Genomic DNA, 24767 nt, shown 5'->3' on the forward strand with positions numbered 1-24767 from the left:
AAACACAACTTGTATAATATTAGAACAAACAAGAACATTAACGGCTTTTGCTGAGGTTTATTGAATGACAGCACAGGACTGCATAATCAATCATCGTAGAGAAAACAAACTTGTGCTTCGAGTCGGAAGGAAAATAAACAAAAGTTCCCATTGAACCTCCATCCATGGCCACTGTTTACAGTTGAAGTCATACTGTCATAAAATCTACTAAAGCCGCTCAGAAAGCAGAACAGACTCCCGACACATTTTGCCTTGGTTATTGAAAACCAAGCAACCAGCAGTACGGCCTGCTCACACCCCTGCTACAGATTTAACTGAGCTCTGCTCTGATTGCATGACACAGACGGACCAAGGACTTAGAAACAAATGCTGATTTTTATCTCGCTTTTATTATAGAGGGAGTGGCTAATCATTGCCGATTCAAAAGCAGGACGTTTCCTGCAAGACCTTGAGAAATGTTTTTAATGTACTTAGTTGTAAATCAAAGTTTTAAATAAATCAGCCACTAATATTCAAAAGTCAAGTCAATCAATAAATCAGTAATGGTAGACAATATTATATATTATCAGGTACTAGCCTGTATTTTTAAGGATGCCTGATGATGTTCATGTTAACAAATTTGAATTTAAAGCACAACTTTTAATGTGATGAGTTAGTTAACTGTAATATTTTCTACAAACAGTATTTTGGGGTGAAGCACAGAAAAACCATCCAAATGTTTTATTCTAAATAAAATAGGTAAATAATTCTAAACAAAATAATAAATAATTACATTAGTTCTACATTGAACAAGTCTTGCATTTATTCAGTGCATTTCAAAATATAGGAGTAGGCATAGTTTTTTTGTCTTTGTTTTTTTTGTCCTCTGGAACATTTTCTTTTGATTGAAGCTATTTGAGTTTGCTTTTGGCGCCATTTTGACCAGGAGTCCCCAGTAAAAGAGACGCCTCGTATCAGCAGAACCTAATTATCATTAAAAAGAAAAAAAGAAAAAAAAGAAACCCATCCCCATAAAAATGTCAAATACATATGTCGACTTTGTCCTCTCTAAACGGTTTGATTGACTTCTAAATTATCAGCTAAAGTGCTATAATGTTATTATTTCATTGCATAAGGTAAACCCAACACTGTTCAGAAATTTTTTTTGCAAATTCCATCCTGTCCATTTAAGTCATATTTACACAATGAGATGCTGCTGCAGCTGATGAATACAAACAGTTCCCATTAACTGTAAAGTGTTAATAAAACCCACGTGACATGTAAATAATCACCCAGGAAGCCCATGCCAGCAGTTAACACCAACACACATATTTACAAGAGCAGCATGATGCCTTCATACCTTCAATCTGAAGTGAGCTTGACCTGGAGGCAGTTTCACTTTATTCCTTACTACAGTAAGGAATAAGATGTCAACTGTGTCTCGTTTTGACTTGTATTTTTAGAAACAACATCTTGTGTCTGGCACCAGAAACAAAGATGTGCATTTAGCGGTGTGAATAGGTACTGCCATTGGTACTGGTCAATAAAATAATTTAATTGTGAAACAGCTAAAGGCTTTAAAATTCAATAAGACAGATGATACAGGCAATATGTGGGCAGTAGATGAAACTGCAGCCAGAAGTGTGAACTTTTTTTCCCCTTGTTTTCATGTTGTACAAAAATTTCTTTCTAGTTTTAAATGGCACTACAAATGGGATCTATGCATCAACATATTAGACGATAAAGTGTCATCCATAAAGGCTCCATGCGTTATTCCCATCAGTAGTTATTTAAGGCTTATAAGTTATTTAAAATTAGTTCTTCATGTTTGTATTGAAACAGGTACCATCTTAGAAACTAGACTTAATTTGAATCCGTATTGCGATAATCATCGGACCGAGAATAAATACCGTAATAACCGTGATACTGTTTTTGTCCGCAACGCAAAGCTCTAATCGGATTGAACGAATATAACCTGAACAAAGACATGATACAATTTTTAAAAATATATCATTCCCCACAGAACCCTCCTTCAGACAAGTAATGCGACATTTAAATCAGTATAAATCACAGCAACTAGATGTAAATAGAAAGCAGTTAAAGAGCAATCTCTGTATTTCTGGACCGCTGACATGAGTGTGTTGGCTGTTACCGAGTGGTCTGAATTCAGCGTGAGTAGCAAGGAACAAGTGTAATAGGCTCTGCCATTTTTGACAAGAAACTAAACATAGCCATTACAGTGACAAAAATCATTGTAAAATATTAAGGGGGACCTATAATGCTTCTTTTTAAACAAGTTAGGATAGGTCTATGGGCTATATGCAATGCATCTTCATTACATTTTTGTACAAAGACATTCTGAATTCTAAAATAATGAAATTTAACCTCCTCATTTTCGCCTATTTTGAGCTCCTCCCATTATGAGCCGTTTTAGGGCTCTTTCACTTTTATGCAAACATGCTGTAGCTGGCCACCTCCCCGAACACAACGTTTACACTCTCACTTTATACAAATGAAAAGAGATGCAGAATGGTACAACGGTACATATTTCACCCAGAAGCAGGAGAAGTGGAGCCTCCTGCACAACCAACAAGGATGCAGCAACAGTTTCTGAACAGTACGTTTCTAAATGGACCTAGGGCTATCAGTAGCCTATTGTTAACATTAGCTTGTGCTAAATGCCAAATCATGTTCATCATAACCTTTTTTTTTAAGCTAAATTATTTGATGTAGAAATTAAGTTGGTTGTGGACATGGTCCAGGACTTCCATAACGTTCAAGGGAAACTTTTGACCCAAAGGCCTGCTGAAGTGTGAAACTTTAAATGTGTTACTTATTTGGGATAGTTATTTATTGATAGTTAATAACACAGTTAGGGTTAGAATAAGATGGCAAAACCGCTTTCCAACCCTGCTTCACTTTGCATGTATAATTCCAAAAAGCATTACTGAAAATATGGTCACTAAAACATCTCTCTTACATGAGGTAAATAACATAGTTGTTAATATTAAACTCCAAATTAATAACCTGGTTTGGATACCTGACATTTTTTGCATGACATAATTTTAGGATCAATGTCACAACGTCATGTTCAGCACGGCTCCGCCCGTGAGCTGCCACAGTATTTCAGCACACCAGCAGTGCAGATGCTTCAGAGTGCAGATACAGGCTCTATGTGAGAGATTATAATGGTGAGGAGAGAGTTGTGTTTACATTAGGAGGAAATGTTAAGCATACCTCAGCAGTGACAGCAGCACCCAGAGGACCTAGCAGTGGATTTATAAACCATTTTGAGGGGATTAAAGTATTATTTTCACCAAAGCTTAATAAAAGTACTTCATTCCAAATCAGCAATCAACTGAATAAACTATTGGTCTGTTGAACCATTGTTTGTTACAGCTAGTCTCTCTAGAACTAGCCTAAATGGAGTAATTCCAGTGCCATATTGAACCACTTTTCTGTTACTCTTCAGGACTCTCATGTAAAATTATCTAATCAGGTCAGGACCAGCCAACACGGTTAAGGAGCTCCTGAACTGTGCCACAAAACACAGTATATGGAAATACATTGTGCAAAATAGTTAAATATTTTAACAGATACCTAAAAAAAATATGACAGTCCTGGCCTTCAAAAATCTTAATCAGGCGTTTCCTCTTTATTTTAAACCTGATATGTTATTTCATAACATACCTTTTTAATGCACTTGACAGCCAGTCGAAGCCAGACACTACGCAGGTTACCACTGAGTTACTATGTAGGTTCAAGGACCACCACAGCTTGTTTTAATGGAAAGTCACAGAAACGTGTTTGGGTTTTTTGTCAACAAGAAAGGCCTTTCCAATGCTAACATGCCGAGTGGATTTATAGTCTTGCATATCAGCAGCATAGTAAAGGCTTGATTGAGCAGCCATCCTTTGCCACAAGGATTCAGCTACATGGGAAAAAGTGGATACATTTCTAAGGGATGAGGGAATACCTCTCCCTCATCCAGTACAAATGGGATTGCTATGCTGTGCTGAATCTTGGCTTCAATGAGAGGAACAGCGCAACACAGAGGGACGGTGCACACCTTTTTGTCACGTGTTAAGCAGAAGGCCCGAGCTATGAGTTTGCATCATGACTATAAAAACAACTACAGGTGTCGGTTGGGCAAAGACTAAAAAGTTTCCCAGGTAGGAAAACTTGTTTTATTGTGGGATTGAAGTAATATGTATTCTCTGCCATTACATAAAAGTTAATCTGTCTATGCCTGCTGTTTGCATTACTAAATAAATCAACGGCACGCCTCTCCAAACAGTCCTCCTGCATGGTTTTGCAAACAGTATACAGCTGCTGCACAAATGTGTTGATCTGTCAGTGTATGAGCCAAACGAACAAGAGTTTAATTAACTGCAATTGTCATCTTATTGCACTTCAACACTTTAACTTCTCTTTAAACCACCACATTAAAATTAGCTTGGAGTAACGTTTTAAGGCCAAACAACATGTTGGACACTGTAGACAGACAGAAATCTACTTTCACATCATACTTTTGTTGTATAATCTACACTCTTAGACATAAATTAACCAATATTGTCCTCCTGATTTACCTCAGCATATCAGTCAGGTGGAAGATGCAAATTTTAAGCCATACTCCATTGGTTCTGCAATCCCAGCAGCATGGCCTGAAAGCGCACACGGCTGAAGATCTTGTGGGATCGATTTGTTTGATATAAGGAAGTGGTCTGTAATGGGTAGTTTGTGGTGGCATGTTTATTGCTGAACTATGATCTGAAAGGTGCTTTAGAGTTTTTGTGGGGTGATCGACGGTGTCCTCAGAGAGAAAAAAAAAAGACATCCCAGACAAAGCTGTCTTCTTCAGTTCTTTTTTATCTATATCTTTTTAAAACTAAAAAGCAAAAACAAATTGAGAAATAATTGTGAAATAATAGTCCCACCTCCCTTAACCTCTGAGGTGGTTCAGTCCAACCTGACCTGTTTACCTAAGTCTGGTATGGAAATAAAACAGGCTTCATCTTAATCCAATCTTCTTACTTAGACAGTATATAGCCATGGAGAGGAAAAATAAAGGAACTGAACTTCTGTTGACTTTATGAAGTCTTATACTAGTGCCCTTTCTAGCACAGTAGACAACTTGGAAAGGCATAGTAATGTTAACGGGGAGGCTGCTCAGTCACACCGGTTTGCGGTAGCAACATGCTGACACATGCAGTTTGGCTGTCTACATATATCTTTGCATTACTGTTTTTAACTCATTTCAGACATGGACATGAACATCAAAATTGATCTTGAAAACATGTCAAACATACTGTTATTTTTTTTAAAGAAATGATCTTTAGATCTAAACTAAACCTTTCCTTTGAGTGTAGTGTGCTTTCCTGAGAATCTTTTTAAAACGAGTCATGACTAAGAGTCTAAGGACATCGCGATTAGTGAGATAATTTCTTTGCATCAGGGCTGAAAATAGACGTACAAACCACCATAGTTCCTCTGCCGGGGTGGAAGTATGACTACAGTGTGGTTTGTAAACTTGTCTAGCAGCAACATTATGTAACAGCCTGGTTGAAGTTTACGACGTTTGGTAGAGAGGAGTGTGGGAAAAGAAAACAATACATTTTTCTTTAGATCCTGATCATGTTTGCTGTGCAACAACATTCCAGATGTGGAGCATGGAGAAGGATTGTTTGTTATGACTGCACTTTGAGTTAAATTATTTTAATGGTTTAGACCGCTGGTCTAAACCACCTCCTGGTGTGTTTTGGATCATTAACCTGCTGCATAACCCGGGTGTGCTCATCGTGAACTGATGGCCGGATATCCTCTTTTGGATTTTTCTGTCAGTGTGGGGCTCTTTTTCTGCTATTTTGTGTGTTTTTTGTAAAGAGTAGACAAAACTTTCAAAAATCTTCAACTTTTGTCTTCCTAGTCCACAGTTTCCAAAGGTTTTGCTGATCATCAAGGTCTTTTCTGGCAAATACGAGAAGGTGTCTTTGCGGTCATTTTCAACGGTGCTGCTGTGGAGAGGGTGACCAGCACCAAATATCTGGTTGTGCACATCTCTTAAGACTTGTCATGGAGCAACTATCACTGCATTCCTGGCCGGGAAAACCCATCAGCACCCCGGCCAACATAATGGGCACCTTCACTGTGTGGCACGATGCATCCAGGAAGATCGGCCTTTTCTGAACACTTGAGCATAAATGCATAAACAAGTCAGAGACTGCACCAGCCACTTTTCTAATCCATACACTTTATTCATCTACCTCATTGCATTGGGTTACCTCTGCCCATTTTATTGCCTGTTTGTATTTTAGATGTCCGTTTATTGCACCGTGGGTCCCTGAGGACCATCATTTCAAATTGGATACATTTCTGCCATATATAGAAAAAAGTGTACGATAAAGTTGACTAAACTAAATTAACTAGACTAACATTTGTGGACAGTGTTGTTTGCTTAAGTCCCAAAGTTTTAGAAACCCTAACAACGGCTTTTAATCCTTCCAGGTTGAATAGATTTCAGAATTTGTTTCCGATATGTTCCTCAATTTCTCTCATCCTGGGCTTGATGTGCTGCTTTTCAAGAAAAGCTTGCTTCATGGTGCTATAATGGTTCTATTCTATTCATAAATTAAATAATCATTTGAAAACACTTACTTGTATGTACTCAGGTTTCTCTAGCTGCTTTAACGTTTGTTTGCTAATCAGAGACATTTAAGCGTGCCAAAAGTATGATTCTGCAGGGGGCCAAAGACTTTTTCACAGGACTGTACATGCACGGCTGAACTGCTTTGTGTTGCGCTTATCTGAGGAGCTAAGACGGTTCAGTAGGAACGCTGTTGAAGTTTAGTCTACAGCGTCAGCTTGTCAGCTCAAGATAAGAGCAGAGAGGTACCAGTCTGGGTTTATTGTGATGGCAGCGATTGTCTCTGGAGGAAAGATAACATCCCCCTTGAACATCATAGAGAAGCAGAGGAGATTTCAGCTCACAGTTCTTCTTGTAAAGTTGCACACACTCAGACATCAGATCCAGATGCAAAGTGTTAGCATACCCACGAGGAACGTAGAGCATCCAACGTGGTTCAAACTCAAGATAAAGAACTGAAAGCAAGTAAAATAAAATACAAACAATATCTATAAAAGATTTGTCCAGATTAGATTTAAAAGGGTTTTGTGAGGCATTTAATGACTAATTATTGTGTTGACTAGATAGAAGTGTGTGAATAATGTCTATAATGTCTCAAAAATATATCACATTTTTAAACAACCATCCCCCTGTGATAATAGGGAGTCTTTAGCAAACAAAGCCTTTAAGCAGGTTTTGTAAATGTTTATATTAAAAATGTTATTTCTATTTGTCTGATGTAATACTCCTTTGTTTTTGAATTACTTTAGATCAGGGCATGATATGTAGCTTTTAAAAAGACGTAAAGCCTGCTCTATATCAGACAGGTTATATTTAAATGACTTCTTGATTTCACGGCTCTGCAGTAATCAGTCCTGGGTGTGGCTAGTGAAACTAAACTGTATCAATGCGGTGAAGCACAGTAAATCATAACTTAAGAAGGGGAACTGTTACATTGTCAGATTTGGACAGATAGGTTTGGAGAGCTTTTTTCCACTTATTAAATAAAGTCTTCTTTAGAAAACTGCATTTTGTATTTGCTCGCTTTATCCTGGTTTGATATCAACTTTTGTTGGATGAAACACACAGGAAAAATAAAAGGAAAAACAGAGGACAAATACTTTGTATGTTGCAACCACATCCTCAGAATATCACAGTGTGCAATATTAATATTGGATAGCACATTAGGTTGTTAACTTTAGCCAGGTTTCAACCTAGATTTTTAAACATTAAATGACAGACTTTTGGTCACAGCTTAATGTTACTAGATCCCTAAGAATCTCTTCAAGCTGAACTATTATAATTTTAAATTAGCACCTAAAAGGCTACCAGGCTATTTGTCAACCGCTGTTTAGAAATGTTGTTTACACAAAACAACGTGATTGGTTCTCAGTAAAAAATATCTAAATATATGCCGGCATAAACATCTTCCTACCAAGGTTAGCTTCATTATGACTCTATTTTAGGATTCCCCAGAGGACGTGACACCCACGTGTGATCTGCTCCTTAATTGGTCAACAGCCCACGTTACTGTGCTGGCAACTTGCAGTCTGTTGTATAGAGTGAGAGAAACTGGTTTTGTGTGACAGGAATAGAAATGTGAATATAATCAACGTTATTTCAGCTCCTGTAAGCTGAAAATGTTAGGATGCCCAGGGATGTGATTACTTATGTTAGTTCCCCGGGGATCCTGCAGTCTGGTTATATGGTTATGCCCTTAGATTCTTCCGTTTGTCCTCTGTTTAGTTTTCTGTTCAGGATTGATGTTAATTATAGAATCTGGTAGTTGTTAGATTCTGTTTATGTCTGGTTTGCTGTGTTCTTTATTATTTTAGTAGTCCTGTCAGATGCCTGCTTTTCTTTAGTTACGTTTCTGATCTTCTATTAATGTATTCTTGTAATGATACATTTAGTTGGCTTATGGCCTTTATTATTTCTGTAGATCTGTTATCTATTCCTTGGCAGTTTAGTTAGATTTGTTCCCATGTCTGGCCCATGATCTTATTCCCTATTAGATTCAGTTCTTCATCTGCTCCTGCCAGGTCACTGCCCCTCCTTTTTCGCAGCTGATTGTTTCACTCGGTTCACCTGAGCCTAAATATCCGCCTATTGTTTACCTCGGTCCCTTCCCCTGTAAGTTCAGCTCACACTGTCAGACATATTGTCCGGTCCTCCGTCTTCATTGGTCTATCTATCCTGTTTTGGTCAAGTTCACTGTGTTCCTGGATCCTGTTTCCCTGTAAGCCTTGTTTTTCATTAAAATTCCTCATACGCCTCCCGGGCTCTGTTCTGTGCTTCGTCCTAAAACCATGACAGAAAATATATTAATGTAAAAAGCACCCATTAGAGGACACTTGTGCAACAGTACTTGAGCAGTTAACATAAAGAGTATAAACAGCAATTCATTTACGGCAACTTTTATTTATTATTTTGTCAATAAGCTCATTATTATTTTTACATGTCCTGTTAAACCCATGCAGGGTAGCATTAAGAATTGCTGTCTTAATGCCAAAGAGAGCCCAACAGTGGACCATCACTGCAGTAATAAACTCCCTATTTTTTTTTTTATTTTTTTTTTTTAAGTGTGACTTTTGTGTATTAGATTTACTTTACTCTGATCTATAAATCATTCAGGCATAAAAGGCTCCTAAATTTAAAGGATGTACAAAAACAGACCCTTTCTTCCCACAGCTTTAGTTGAGCTTATAGGTGAGATGTTGACTGGAAATGAAATATTTTCAGGTTGACTGAACCTAACCAGCCTGTTGAGACTCAGCAATCTGCCCTTTTTCTGATCAGTATACTTACAGCATGTAAGTGTTACCATCAACACTCTTCAGTGTTGATGCTGTTACCAAGTTTTAAGCATCAGTGAAGTATTATAACAGTAAAGTCAGAGGTAGTATGGAGATGTAAGAAGCTGATTCACTGGAAACTATTTGATACAAGTTGTTGAGATATGACTCAGGTTCCTTTGTGAGAGTGAGAGAGAGAACTTTCAGTAGATAACAGGAAGATGAAAGAAGCACAGCAAACATGCTCAGTTTTATCCTTTTGAACGTTTGACCTGTCTGTTATGGAACAAGCAAAGTTTGGAAATGTTAGCAGCCTTTTGGAAATCTCAATGTAAGAATTTACATGGTTTTCAAATGAAAGTACTGCTACCCCTAGGTTACTTGAAGGCTTTTCACGGAGTACTTTAGAAAGTTTGTTGAAAAACAGCCTTCATGAGCAAGCACTGCAAAATTGTTACATTTTAGATCTTTAAATAAGATAAGACAATAAAATTAAGTTTATAGTCAGCAGGCTATTAAATTTTATAAGACAAAATTTAAAAATAAAAAACAGATTAGTCCCCACACCGAGTTGGTTTGACCCAACATGGCTTGTGGCAAGAACTGCATTTTTGGGAGTGTACTGGAACATCCTGACCGAGGAGAGAAAGTTTTGGAACAGCTCCTTTCATTTTCCTTCCACATATTTATATGAAATCTCCTCCTCTGCAGTTATGGATCACAACTAAACAGAAACAGCCTTGAACCTGGAAAAGAGATTGATTACATCATGGGCCTCATGGACACCAACAGTGACAACAATCCTCAGTGAAGAATAAGCAACAAGGCCAAGTTCAATGCAGCAATGTCATTTCCATGCACTTTTACCAAATGTTAACAGTTTATCCATTAAAAGATGTTTTAACTGTTTATTTGATGTTTATTTTTAAGCAAAAAAATTTATTCAGTAGAGAAATGCTTTTTAATGGTTTCACTTTACACATTTGTTTCTGTCACCCAAAATGATCGCAATTTAGTTTGGCAATTATTAATTAATTACAAGTCAGTTACTTTACAGCAATTTGTTTTACATTTTATTTTTCAAACCATATACTTTGTGATACATATGGGATACTTGGCTAAAAAAAATAAAAAAAGGTTTCACAGAGGGCACATCACAGAAAAAAGGTTGAGAATTACTGATCTAGGGAGTCCACAGTGGTTTAGCCTAAATAAAGCTAGTTTAAAATCTTAACTCCTTAATCTTTTTTTCTATACGTTTTAACATATTATTAAAACTCTGTTTGCAGTGATTTTTCTGCCCCCCACACACACAAAGTGATCTTAATATAAATAATTAATGACTGCTCAGGGCAGTACAACAAGAAAAAAAATAGTCTCAGTGTTGTTCTCTTATCTTCTCATTCTTAAATAGAAGACAGAAGTGACCAAAATAAGCATTAGCTCATGAAAGCTTTGCAAAAACCAGAGCTAGATAATCATCCACACACTATAAATCTGACAAATAAACTGGCATTTTAGAGAACTTGACAGAAAATCTGAGAAGTGGCAACTGAAATTAATAAAATACCTTCTGATTAGCACCATTTTTAAAGTCCCTGGAAGCAAAATAAAAATAAATTAAGAAAAGATTGTGGTCTAAAACCTTTGTACATTAATGCATTTATGTGTGCTTGGGTTTCATAGCCCCATGCACTCGTAGTAGAAGAGTGGACCAAGTCTCTTCTAAGTGAGATTAACTTCCAGCTTGTGAACTGCGTGTCACAGGTTTTACTTCCTGTATATAAGCCAATAATGGACAGTTCAGCTAAAGTAACAGCTAAAGGCTTTTGCTAATAATGCAGCTTTGCAATTTTTACTAATCAGCACCTGTAATGATTCTTCCCATCCGGCCTTACTTGGACAGACATGTGCGAGCAATCACGCACACATACATACACACACATACACACACACACACACACACACACACACACACATCATTAACACTGACAAAGGCAGGTCTGTTTGAAGTCCAGTGGGCAGAAACATTGTGGCCGTCGCCAAAGAGACAGCACAACACATTCAGCATTGTCTCTCACACGCTCTGCAGTATCAACATACTGCAGCTAAGGTCGTAACTCCTGAGCGCAACAATCCAACATATGCAGAGAGGCAAGGGGAGTCGACTCAGTGCTTCTTACCTCTGAACTTCTTCGGGGGGTTGTTGAGGTCTCCGGCATCAGGCTGGACAACGCATCGATCATCCACCAAACTGTAAAGAACAAAACAAATAATAAGGGTAAAAAAAACAACAACATTCCTGATCCCACGGTATAACACAAAGCTGACCCGGAGAAAAAAATGTTTTATATTTGGGGCTTTTGAGGAGCTGCATAGAGAACTAGCCTGTTGACAGAATCGGACAATTTTCATCTTTAGTGGCTGGTTTGCGATCAGTGAACGACCCGCCAAGCTCTATCAGGTCGCTGAATTTTATTTATCAATTTAACCTTTATTTGTACAGGTTTTCTCATTTAGATCCACAAGAGATCTACAAGAGAAACCTGTTTTGAACAACAACGAAAAAGTTACCAACACAGTGACAATGCATATAATTAAAACGTACGACTCAAATTAGATAAGCTAATAAAATATGACCTCAAACAAGAGGAAGTGTCATAGGAAGAGTTCTCCATTTTTCTTAAAATAAACGTTAATTGTGCCAGGGGCATCAGCGTGGATAGTTTCAGATCCTGTTTTAGAGTGCTGAGTGAGAGATTTATCAACCATAATCCTCCTCTGCATCCAACATATGCAGAGGGGCGTCAGGGAAGTTCATGTAAACATCGCATAAAGCAGGAAGATCAATAAGACCAGAAGCTTCTTTGCACTGAAAAAGTAAAAGACGACTGCAGACACCCCAGCACAGAGTAGCACATTTTGAATGGTAGTAAACTACAGCGTCATTAGTATAAAAATCTACATAAACATCATTAATATTTTCACCAGCACTGTTTACACAAATTGAAAACAGGGTTGGACCTAAAAAGAACCATGTGGCACACCTTTTGTTACATTTAAGTGTTTTGATGACAGACCACAGTGTTGAACACATTATCAATGATTTGACAGATAATTAGAAAACCAGCATATAGTTTTATCTGATAAACCAATGTCAGACAGCTTTTGACAAAGGATAGTATTATCAATGGTGTCAAATGGCTTGGACAGGTCAATGAAAAGGGCAGCGCAGTAGTTATTGCCATCCAAGGCTTTAATTATGTCATTTTTTTTTACAACCCTTATAGTGGCTGTACTGTATTATGCTGTTTCCTGAAACCAGACTGATGGCAGGACAAGATGATGACTGCACATAAATATTCTCTAAGTTGATTATTAACTAGTTATTTTTGTTAATAAACCGCAGTTAAAATACAAAGTTTTGAAATGAGATAATTGTTTAACAAACTGGGGTCACCACTTTTCAGAAAGGGGAGAACAAAAGGAGCCTTGCAAATATCTGAAATGACATTAGTTTGCAAAGAGAGATTAAAATATAAGAGACTGATTCAACTTTAATTGCTAGTGCGAAATATAACAAGTAAAAATAAATATTTTCCTATCCAGCTGATGTTTTGCTCTAGAACTTAACTGACAGATACAATTTAAAATGATAACGGTGTAATTCATAGAACAAGTGAGAGGTTGAGTATCAGAGAGTGAATCAAATAAGGACCCAGAGGCAATAAAATGTTTGTTTTAAACCATTAAGTACCTCTGACTTATCTGACACTAGAATGGAGATTATAGATAATGATTGGGGAAACGCTGAGCAATGAGAGTTGCCTGAAAGAGTCCTAACAATGTGCCAAAATTATTATTATTTAAAAGATTTCATGGCACAACAGGTGAGGAATAGAATAATTCTGTTAGGCTTTCTTTATGGTAGCAGTACACTGGTTTCATAATTGAGGGAAATGTAACCCACCAACTTCAGAATCAAATTTCCTTGCAGCTGCCCAAAGCTGATTTCTCCTTTGCAAGAGACTTCAGTGGTGAACCAAGGACTAACATGACCCTTGAGTCTCAGCTGATTAAACGGCACGTTTGCCAATAAAAACATTAAAAGGGGCCATGACATCAAGTTTAATTTTTCTGAGGTTTTTGGGGTATAAAATGGTCTGTTGTGCACTGATGAAGACATGTTAATGTCAAATCTGAATACCAAAGCACCCGCTCAGGGGCCATCATCTTTGTTGACTTTCTACGTAGTTAGAGCGCGCCATCAATCAAACGGCAGCAATAATATTAGCACCTGTGGAATCAGCCCAGATCTGTACCATTTCTAATTTTGGGAACAAGCTATGGGCATTTATATGTAATATATGAAGACCACTTGTGTTTTTAAAATCAGCACATATTACGTAGCCCTATCTGTTACAGGACCAAGGTTTGGCTGGATACCTGAAAGCATTAAGAGCATGACCACCAGATATTTCAGCATAATCTTTGTCACAAAAAGGTGAAAACAAAATATTGTTTTTAAGTTCTTGACTTAGTTTCAAGCAAAGTGTAAGACACGAATGACCTGGAAATTTTAAACCCTTTTCCAGGCTTTTAAAAAAAAAAAAAACTGTGTATGCATGTGGATATAAACAGCATGTAAAAATATAAAAAAATTACCCTTGAAAGAAATTGTTTTGCACAGCTTCTTGCATATGCTGACACTCTGTAACTCCAGGATACTTCATTTGACAATAAGATTCAGCCTCAGTTTGTCAAATACAGAGACAAAAAAATTAATAAGCATTAAAGTGTGGTTTATGGGTTGGATTTCTGTAATGTTATCAGAGTGTAATTATCATCTTCAGAACCAATCTCTGCTCAAAACAATGATCTGTACCGCGTTATCTACTTTCAGCAGTTATCGACGATTATTGCAACCGTACCTCCATAAAATATGTGCAGCATTGCTCCTTCTGCATTTACTCCCGTCGGCTCACCGTCAGCCAAGAGTAGAAAAGACCCAGCCAATATGGCAACGACACAGGATACGCTCTAGAACGAAATAAGGCGTCTAGTATATTTTGTCTATGGGTAGGAGCGTGTGAAAGTGGAAAGGCGGCGAGATATTTCAGCTGGTTATACTCATGGTGTCTGTAGCGCGGCAGTGTAAGCTGATCTCTTTATAACTCGTGTTTATCGACACTAATTTTAGAGCCCAAATAAACAACTTCACTTTCAGAAACAAGCCCAAAAAAACACAACCCATGACTCACAGAATTTACAAGTGACTTTAGAAAATAAGAAGCCCAAAGTTGCTTATAACAAGCGGACTTGGCAAACAATGCTAGCGGCTTCGGCCATGTCCACTGCTCTCAGGAGGGAATTTAGCCTCTTTGTTGCTATATTTAGCGACCTTAGAGACCCCTCAAGCGATTTTCTTTCAAAAAGCAACTTTTTACTAGTCACTTTTTGAGAGAAAGTTGCGAGTATTTCTGTGTTAATGGCGACTTTAAGTGAAAGCACTAATTATTCTAGAGTTAATGCATTCAGGCAGCAGCAAGAGCCTGTATCAACTGTTTCTACTTCCCTCAGCGCAGTCTCACAAGCACACCACAGCTCCTGCTGCCTCGTCCTGAAAGCCCCACAGCAGTCAGAGCAGAGAGCAGTTTTTAAAGTAGTATATTTTGTCTGTGAAGCTGTTGCACTAAAATAATTCCCTAAATTACATTCTCATGCTCACTTATTCACCTCAATCACTTTGTGTGCCTCTGATAACTGTCTTTTTGGTATAATTTGTTTTATGCAGTGTGGATATAGGCAATAGAATTCATAAAACATTCCTTAAAAAGGTCATTTATAGTTCCATATTTAATCACTTTTTTGTCTGGGCGAAAGCTTCCTACAGCCTAGGTCACGCATGTATTAACAAATACGCAAATGAGATGATGACATCATCTACCAACACCACCATGGTTTAAAAAAAGTCCAAGAGGAAACCCTGGTATTATTACTGCTATTGCTACTACTGCTACTACTACCACCTCAGCAAGTAGCTAATAAATATGCTTAAGACAAAATAAAATAGGAACCTCATTACCATTTTGTCTTCATTTTAGATCATTAGGAAACCCATGTTTTACAACTGCTCTCTCAAACAAGGCCTGGCTGTCACTCATAAATATTTACTTTTCATAGCACAAAGGAGAGAAACAAAATACACTGAATGCTTAACAGTATACTTGTTCAAAGAGAAACTGGAATCACTTAAATTGCTTTCAGCATGTCAAAGCCTTAAAACAAAGACCAGGAAATCAGACGCAAAATTCTGGCGCATCTCTTACTGACATTTTTAGCTACAGCGTGAAGATCAGATTGTGACTCCTCTGGAGGAAGGGAAGCCTGCACAGATGATCCTAGTGCTCAAGTGCAGCCAAGATTGATAGTCTCTGTGCTTACAGGAGCTTTTTGGACCATTGCCCATGTTATTTTCACGAGAATCTCCCAAAATGGTTGCTGCTCACATTCCACAACGTGTAAATTCAATAAACATAAAATGGTCCGATATCATCAGCAGCCTTTTAAAAAAAAAAACAACAACCACCAAGTGTCACTACGTGATTTCTGAAAAATGTAGATAAAGTTCAGATTTTTAACCATATCTCTGCTGAAACACAAATTTCCTCAAAATTCAGACCATGTTCCCTCTGTGCATACATGTTGTTTATCACCATGTTCTCTTGGCAGTTACTGATAAATTATTGAGATAAACTAATTTAAATACACAATATTTCCTGAATTTGTCATGTTAAACCCTGCCTCCATTATCTATGGTTTTTAATCCTTTTTGGGTCAGATGACTCTTATAAGATACGAAAGATTCTGACCCCTGATCAAACCAGAATACCTATTGTTATTGTACCTCGTTGATATCCTAACACTATGAAGTGTAAGCTTAACTTTTTTTAACTGAATGGAGTTTTTAACAAGCTCGGGTGTCGCAACCGGAAATGAAGGTACTGACCCATCACTAACCATGAAGGGAAATATAAGCTTACTTTGCAACAAAGTGGGTGAATTGGTGGCGCTAAACCAGCATCAGAGAAGCTACAACAAATTATACTACAACTTAATTATACAGAGGGAGACATGGCTAATCACTAACTCTGGACACAAATATTAACATGGATGGTTTTTATTTAATCTGGGTCCACAGAACCAAGGATAGTGTTAAGAAGAAAGGAGGCGTCAGGCTGTTTTTGTAAATGATATGGTACAACTCTGGCCATTTAACTATCAAAGAGACGCTCTGCAGTAAAGTCATTAAGCTGCTAGCTGTCAGCATGAGGCTGTAGTATCTACTACGAGAGCATACACGTCTGTTTCCCTTTCTACCAATGCCGCAGCAGTCTGCGACGTCAATGACAATGTTACCAGCAGACTCCAGGTTGTAAATTTTAATTAACCTATATTTTTCTCACTTCTGTTTCCTTGTCATCGCCAGGTATTGTCAACACCTCTCAGTTTGTTCATGCAATTCACTTCCTATTGCTTGTTTCAGGTTTCATTTGAAACTCTGCAAAAGCCCAGAATAAAACTAAATGCTGAGTTTCCTCCTCAGACCACAGTACGCCGTTTGTATTTGCTGTCATACTTGTTGCTTCTATCGTCTCCAACTTTGACCCGCCCACGGGTGATGTCACGGTCCGTGCAAAAAAACAAAAGCAAACAAAACAGGAAATAGAAATAAGTATTCTTCGTTGCTTGAGTTGAACCGGTGGAAACCTGCAATGCGGTGGAAATGGGCTAAATGTGACCTTTAGCATCAAATGAATAAATGGTGGGGCATCAGGGGGCAGTCAGAATGCATCCCACTGTCAAAGTATATCAATGGCATGCACATGATGGACGTAATTCTCTGGCATTATAAAAGCGGGGACCTGAAGGACTGAGGCCATCACTTGGATTGCCTACCTGTGTCCACGTTACCTTGGCCAAATGACAGCGAATGTGATTGAAATTCAGAGATATATCCATAAGCATCTTGTTTTGAAACCTCTTTTATGGGCCAATCCAAAAGACCATTATTGCTTTTTCTTTTCCTCTATTGTGGACTTAGATGCACAAGTTTTTTTCTTTTTTTTTTACTGGTAAACTAGTATCCCCTGATGCTGTATCATGGCTGTTTTGTCTTTTTGGATGCACAAACTGTTCCAGTCGTTTAGTATAGACATGTTGAGGTTTTCTACACCGTTGTCAGATTTTTATGTCTTTGGTGCTATTGGCTGTTTGGATGGATAATCTGCACTGTTTTTTTGCACCTTTTGTGCCATCAAGCCATGAGGAAAAATCAGACTGAGTTGTAAGCAAAGCAGTTTAATACTTTTACAGGCACCAAGGAACTCCCCCCCTAAGCAGGCTGCGGTTGCGATAAAGTCAAGCTCCCACAGACTATCGTTCTCATTTTCCAGTTGCTCCGTGGCAGCAACATTGGGGAGCACACTCTCATCCTCTGGAGAGCAGAGGACCCGACTGGGTTTGGAGAACTGGCAGCTGGATCAAAGCTAAGTCTGTAGTCTAACTTCCATGCAACACGGCGAAGTAAAATAATCCATCTATGTTGAAACCAGCTTTGTAATTTTTCTCAGCTGTTGTAGGAAAGCTGACTCGAGACAGCGTGGAGTGGTCTCCTCGCCTGGGGCCAGGCCAAGCTAAAAAGAAAAGCTGATCTGAAATCGCCCGCTGCAACCGACTCAAAGACTCACGAGAGCGGCTACTGGAGCTGCTTCCAACCTTCACGCTTCGACTAGCCGCATGCCGCTGATCAGAAAAACCAGCTTTACCTTGGAGTAATTCAACTGCTTCAAACTGGATGCCCAAAGCGAACCGAAGTGACACAGAGGCACCAACAGGTTTGGCAGAGAAATTAACAGGGAAAGTTAAATTGTTTATTTAGAATGGTTTACGTAATGCGTTTTCACTGTGTTTTTAAAAACACATGGAGCTTACAGGATAGTTCTTGCTAGCTTCTTCGAAACCACGTCATGCTGATGAAGATCCAATGTGTTTTTACGGTTATAACAAACGTTATTTCCACAAGGGTTTTAGACATTGATGGGTTAATGATGTTTGCATTTTCCGGTCCACTCATCACGACTAAGTGGAACTCAAAGCTTTTAAAATTAGCGCTAGCCTAATGCTATTAGCTTCCAGATAACATGCCACTCAACTATAGTCTGTTTCAAACATAAGGTTTGTTTCGTTTTGCTCCACCATCGTTCGACAGTGCTATGAGCGTTATTACCGCATTAATATTGAATATTAATGCCGATTTAATGGTGTTTTTGTATAACTTTAGGATTAACCCATTTAGCAATCGATCGCTACAGCGACCCCTAGCTTCCCAGAGGAATAATCGCATTAATAAAAATCAAGCGTCCTATAGATTTTTACTGAGAAAATCATTCTTTAAAATGTTATTTTATCAAATAATGTTTTGTCTAACTCAGGATTTGCATTGTGAATGGGTTGAAACACATAACAAATGTTCTAAATTAGTTAAGCTAATTTAACCTCATTACACTTTCTTGAACATGGTGATGATGATCAACCATTTCATTTAATCCTTTTGTTTCTTTTGTGTGTATATAGCTAGTTTGTTTTTTTATCTTAATTTTGCTTAGCAGTTTAGTTAAGTTTCACTAGCCTAGCAAAGAAGACTTGTTGATTGAAATATAATGTTAATTCAGATAAACAGCATTCTATAGTGATGTTCTCTGGATGTTCATTTTATTTCTGTTAATAAATTCTTGGGCTTGAAAAGAAGTTGTGACTCCTTATTCTATATGTGTGCAGAGTTTGCTGTTAGAAGAGAGCCAGAGCTCGAATCATTCCTTTTAACTATTGTCGTAATATCAGCTGTTGGGCTGATATTCACCAGACAATACCTAACAGACAGAGTTACTTATTAATCATTAAATAACTTAAAGCAGTGTGTAATAGCACAACACACAGTTGCCCATTCAACAATTTGTACAATAGCCATCCAAACATTTTATCAAACCAGTCCTTTGCAATTGTTGTATTGAACAAACACTTAATGGCCACTTTATTATTAAGTACATTTGGTTAAATGTCTTTTGAAGACAAAGATGGAATCAGTCTCAGCAGAACACCGTCTTTCAATGCACAGAACTTTGAGCCTTGAACCTACAGCAGCAGAAGACAACACCATGTTCTCCTCATGTCAGCAAAGAACAGGAACTGAGGTTGCAACACAGGCTCACCAAGACTTGAACAAAACAGATTCTAGAAAGTTTGCTGGTCTTATTAGCTCCAATTTCATCTACTGTACAACACTCAGATGGTAGATTCAAAATTTGGTGTAAACAACATAGGTGCATGAATTTATCCTACTTTGCATCAATCGTTCAAGCTAATGGGGGCAGAATTACGTGGGGTATATTTTCTTAAAACATTTTGAACCCCTTAGTACCAACTGACCATTATTTCAACACCAGAACCTACCTAAGTTATGTTGGCAACTAGGGCTGTCAGTTTTAACACGTTATTAACACGTTAACTTTGTTAGACCATAACGGCGAGATTTTTTTTAACGCGTTAATCGCGTGTCAAAACAAACCCACCGTTCCCTAATGTTCTTTTCCCCACAGCGCTCTCCGGACTGTTTTCCGTAGTTCGAAGAACGCTAGAGACTGTAGCAAAACAGACCCGCGCTTACTGTTGCCAAATCTGCTTATTTTATGCGAATTGAGCTTCTTTTTCCTAAAGTTGCTTGCAAATTTAAAGAGTCGCGGATTGCGTTTTTTTGGGCTTGTTTCTGAATGTGAAGTCGCTTATTTGGGCTCTAAAATAAGTGACGATAAACAGGAGTTTAGAGACCCGCTTGCACTACAGACACTTCAGTATAACCAGCTGAAATATTCCTCCGCCTCATAACGCGCTGCAGCACATCCTCTTCTAGAATGACATAGGAGCCGACGGTAGTAAAGGCAGAGGGAACAATGTTTCCCATATTTTCTCATTTAAATTGTCATATCTATGGAGATTTCGTCGTGCTGATATGATCCACCTTTCCTGCTTGCCAAATAAAGTGCCCTGCAGTTTTAAGATAAGATAAGATAGTCTTTATTGATCTCACAATGGAGAAATTCACTCGTCACATCGGCTCATACAAGAAGGTGCAGAGTAGGGAAGGTGCATTCAGTTATATACAGTGAATCTTCATATATACAATGGATCAAAAAGAATACCAAAAAATACAAAAAAGGAAATAGGGATGGGCATATGATGTCTTATTTACATTCTTAGTGGTCTATATATATATATATATATATATATATATATATATATATATATATATATATATATATATATATATATATATATATATAAACATATCTATATACCTAAATATATACATATATCTATGCGCCTACATACATAGGTACCTACGCGTATATATGTGCATATACATTGTATAGATTTGTACATACATACATACATGTGTACTGACTTAGTCGATGTGACTGGCTGCTGCCTGCGCAGCGCCATCTTGAAACATGGCGCTGACCAGGCAAAAATGGAGTTTTGTGCTAAAGTTCTCTTTCAAGGGTATTAAGCTCCTGCCCAGTTGCAAGCAAAGTGTAAGACTGGAATGAAATTTAAAACCTTTTTCCAGGCTTTAAAAAAAACTGTATGTATGTGGATATAAACAGCATGCAAAAATATACAACGGAATTATTGTTGTTGGTGTGAAAGCTCAGGATCATATGTGTGAGAGAGTGTGAAAAAATTAACAATAAAACTTGTGACTTTATTTAAATGTATTAATTTATATGTCAATGCTTAATACCATTTCTATCTTTGTTTAGAGGCCAAAAAATATTTCAGCATGAAATATTTATTTATTTACACACATGTTTACACATTGTGTAAACATCAGGGCAGTGATTTAGCCCATTATTGGCCAGAGTTTATCATTTTATGGCACCAGGATGTTATCAATCCAATTCTGAAAAGTGCTTGAAAAATAAAAAATAAAAATATGCCTTGTACAAGCATGTTTTTTCCTAGTGTCATTTATTGCAAAATTACATATTAAAATGGCAAAATAGGCTTTTACACTTTCAGAAATAAAAAGATAAAACATGCGATTCATTTGCGATTTATCTCGAGTTATCTATTGAAATTATACAATTAATCGCAATTAAAAATTTTAATCGTTTGACAGCCCTATTGTTAACCAATATGGACCAAAATCTCCCTGTTGAATCTATGCCACAAAAGATTAAGGCAGTCCTACCCTGTACTAGCGATGGTTACCTAGTTAAGTAATTTAGAGCGATTGCAATTTGAGATTTTATCCAGCTCTAATACTGATTGATGTATTAGGGATCTAAACTTCAGTGATGTCTATGCCAGCTTTAGCCATACACACACTTATGCGGCTGTCACGGGTTTTATCTTCAATCTACAAACACAATAACAGGCAGTTGTTAAGTTTAGGGTCTGCTACATGGCAGGTCTGGAGACCCCACACCAACTCTTCTAAGATAAAAGGCTACTCTCACCAATCAGTTATAGCGGCCTGTCCAACGCATGCATTAGTTTTCCATCTTTCTTTTCACAAAACAAACAAACAAATCCCAAATGACAAGACCAATACGTAGACGTGAACATTTTGTGGCAGATTTAGCTCAGGCATGTTACAACACATGTTGGGACAGCGGCCAAATCCCACATCCCATTTAGCAGAATGTGTACAATAGAAGCAACTACACCATAACATTTTAAAGGCCAGGGAACAAACTAGTCCAGGCTGAATAGAAAATGAGCATTACTTGATGACACGTGGAACTTGAACATTCACCTCAGGAGGTTTGGGGTTGGCTGTTAACACCTAACAGATTAGCACGACCTCCAAATATCCCTGCCCTGTCCATCCACTGGGTCGCTTTGAACATTAACTAAACCGTCTCAGAGAACCAGTTTGATACTGGAGACAGCTCAGCAGGAGAGGCTATGATGCTGAGAGCTTTCTCTCCTCTCTGTGATACTTCTTCCTCGAGGGCAGATGAGCTGAAGAGCGCAGGAAAAGTTGTTTATGGAGTGGGTGGCCGCTGGCCAAAACTCTCATGACAGTTTTGTAGATAAGTGTGTTTTACCACGTGAGCGTGTGCATAACTATACGTGGGAAGTGCCTGCATGTGAGAAAGGCCATGATGTCTCTATAATGACTCAGTCTTTGCAGTGGGTCGTTCCATTTTTCATGAGCCGGCAGGAGGGTGAGATGCAGGACTCTGAGCTATTAGCCCTGATTCAATTACAAAGGACAGACACCACCTTCAGAGGATGATGCTGTACAGGGGTTGTTAGCAGCAGAGTTGGAATTAAGCAGGAATTAAATGCACTACTGCACAGGTGATATATTAGTCATCTACCAATTTTATTTATTTACTACAGTATATTTCCAGTTCAGGAAATCTAAAATATCTTAGAAGAGTGCTGAATTACCCAGAGTTCTGTCTGGCAGTATGGAGCATTACGCTGCACACCTACCATCCTGCTGCCACTCTCTCAAATACGAATGTTATGATTTGCCTCCGTCACCCGTACATTTCCTTTCTCCTCACACCATCAGAGATGAGGTAGGTATTAGCTCAGATAGCTTGCAGACCTTTTTTTTTTCTTTCAGGCTACCCAACTTTCATTGAACATGTTTTCCTCCATTAATAATATTTAACCGCTGATGCGAACAACAGAAAACATACAATATATTGTCAGAAAACATACCCCAGAGTACTGATGAAACCATTGGTGGATCCCTCTGCATACAGGGAGCAGATGTCCCCGATGTGCAAGAAGCTGGACATCTTATCCGACATCTTTGACGCCAATTAGAGAGCACCTGGAAGGGTAAAAAGAAGATAACACATTGAAAATAAAACAAAAGTAAAGATTCAGCTACTTTTATAGCTTAATCAAAAATAGTTGAGTATGTTCCTCTGGATGGGTTCTTCTTTGTCAAAAAAAGACTCCTTAAGTGTGGGGAGTTCCAGGTAAACTCCGTTTAATAAGCAGTACAGTAAGCATAGTTGCTCAACAAGTCTAAAGTGTTTTTTGTTTTTTTACAGATAAACTTTATAAACTGAGCCTAAGGGTGCTACTTTAATGTTACTGTGCAACTTTCTACATTTTCAAGTGAAATTAGGGTTGAATGGTAACTATTGCAGATTACCGGTAGTTTTCCTATTGGTTCAAAGGGTAGATTCTTTTGTCAACATAGCTCCACGTTTGGGTATAAATCATCTCAGTCAGACACGCTCCACCACCCCTACAGCAAGTCAGACTAAGGAGTTGATATTACAAAATTGATCGACATGGTTTAGCATTTGTTTCTGCTTTGAACGTTAGCCCATATCAGCAGTGATGCTGCTAACATTGCTTTACCACTCAGAAACTGCACCCATACTGTGTGAGCTGAGCCCTGCTGGGGTCCCTCAACCGAGGTGTGTGTGTGTGTGTGTGGGGGGGGGGATAATCCCACAGATCTGTGGCAAAACCACCAGAAGTCGCCTTTGTCACTCCAAGTTTCAACATGTCACTTTCTCTGATCCTGACCGCAGTCCCAGGCTATGCTGAAACCTGCACCGCCCACCTGCACCCCAAAGTGGGTGCCCGGAACCACCCACTTTGGTGGCATTTTTTAAAATGTGTCTGGGGGCCCGGGTTATGCCTTTACGTCGGGGTGAGTAACACTTTAATGGTGACAATCAAAACTGGTTGCTCACATGCAAGTGCGGACCATTTGCTCTTGACTGTCACAGTTAAACTGGTTGATCCACTATGCGAATATACTGCTTATAATAATAATAATAATAATAATAATAATAATAAATTTTATTTTAAGAAGTGCCTTTTCATAACACTCAAGGACACTGTGAAGAACAACAAAGATAAAACAACAATGAAAGTTACAATGAATTTATAAGGCTGTGTTTATCTACAACTCCTCAGACTAAGGAAGTCTCTTGGAGAAGAAACAAAACTTTTCAACAAAGAAGAACCCGTCCAGAGGACCTACTCAACTTTTTTTTTTTCTACCTAGATTACTGAGATGCATTAGGACATTTATCTTTCAATGTTTACTTAATAGAGAGTTTGCCCAAAAACACAGTCATCTACATTGCTCACATCCCCGGAGCATTTTTTCATATTTTGTCCCATTAAACCCAAAACCTTCATTGTTTTTTTTATTGAGACAGGCTTGAGTGGTAAACCCAAAATAGTCCATAGCCATATAATGGAAAGTAAATAATACCAGTTTTATAAAATGAAATGCAGATAAACATCTGAACAATGTG

At 38.1% G+C, this 24767-nt stretch overlaps 1 protein-coding gene across 4 annotated transcripts in view; it reads right to left on the reverse strand.

Moving 5' to 3' along the window:
* Positions 1-24767, reverse strand: part of LOC105937030 (inositol 1,4,5-trisphosphate receptor type 1) — a 121072-nt gene that overhangs the window by 91367 nt on the left and 4938 nt on the right. For 3 of the 4 annotated variants that reach the window (XM_036151573.1, XM_036151572.1, XM_036151570.1), the window contains exons 2-3: positions 23197-23311; positions 11580-11650 (exon numbers count right to left, since the gene is read on the reverse strand). In XM_036151573.1, the coding sequence (XP_036007466.1) occupies positions 11580-11650; positions 23197-23288 (163 nt within the window). In that variant the 5' untranslated portion in view covers positions 23289-23311. Of the gene's footprint in view, positions 1-11579; positions 11651-23196; positions 23312-24767 lie in introns of those variants that run through there. The other variant, XM_036151571.1, reaches the window with a different exon arrangement.

Source organism: Fundulus heteroclitus, chromosome 20 (assembly GCF_011125445.2).
Source record: "Fundulus heteroclitus isolate FHET01 chromosome 20, MU-UCD_Fhet_4.1, whole genome shotgun sequence".
Classification (NCBI taxonomy): Eukaryota; Metazoa; Chordata; class Actinopteri; order Cyprinodontiformes; family Fundulidae; genus Fundulus; species Fundulus heteroclitus.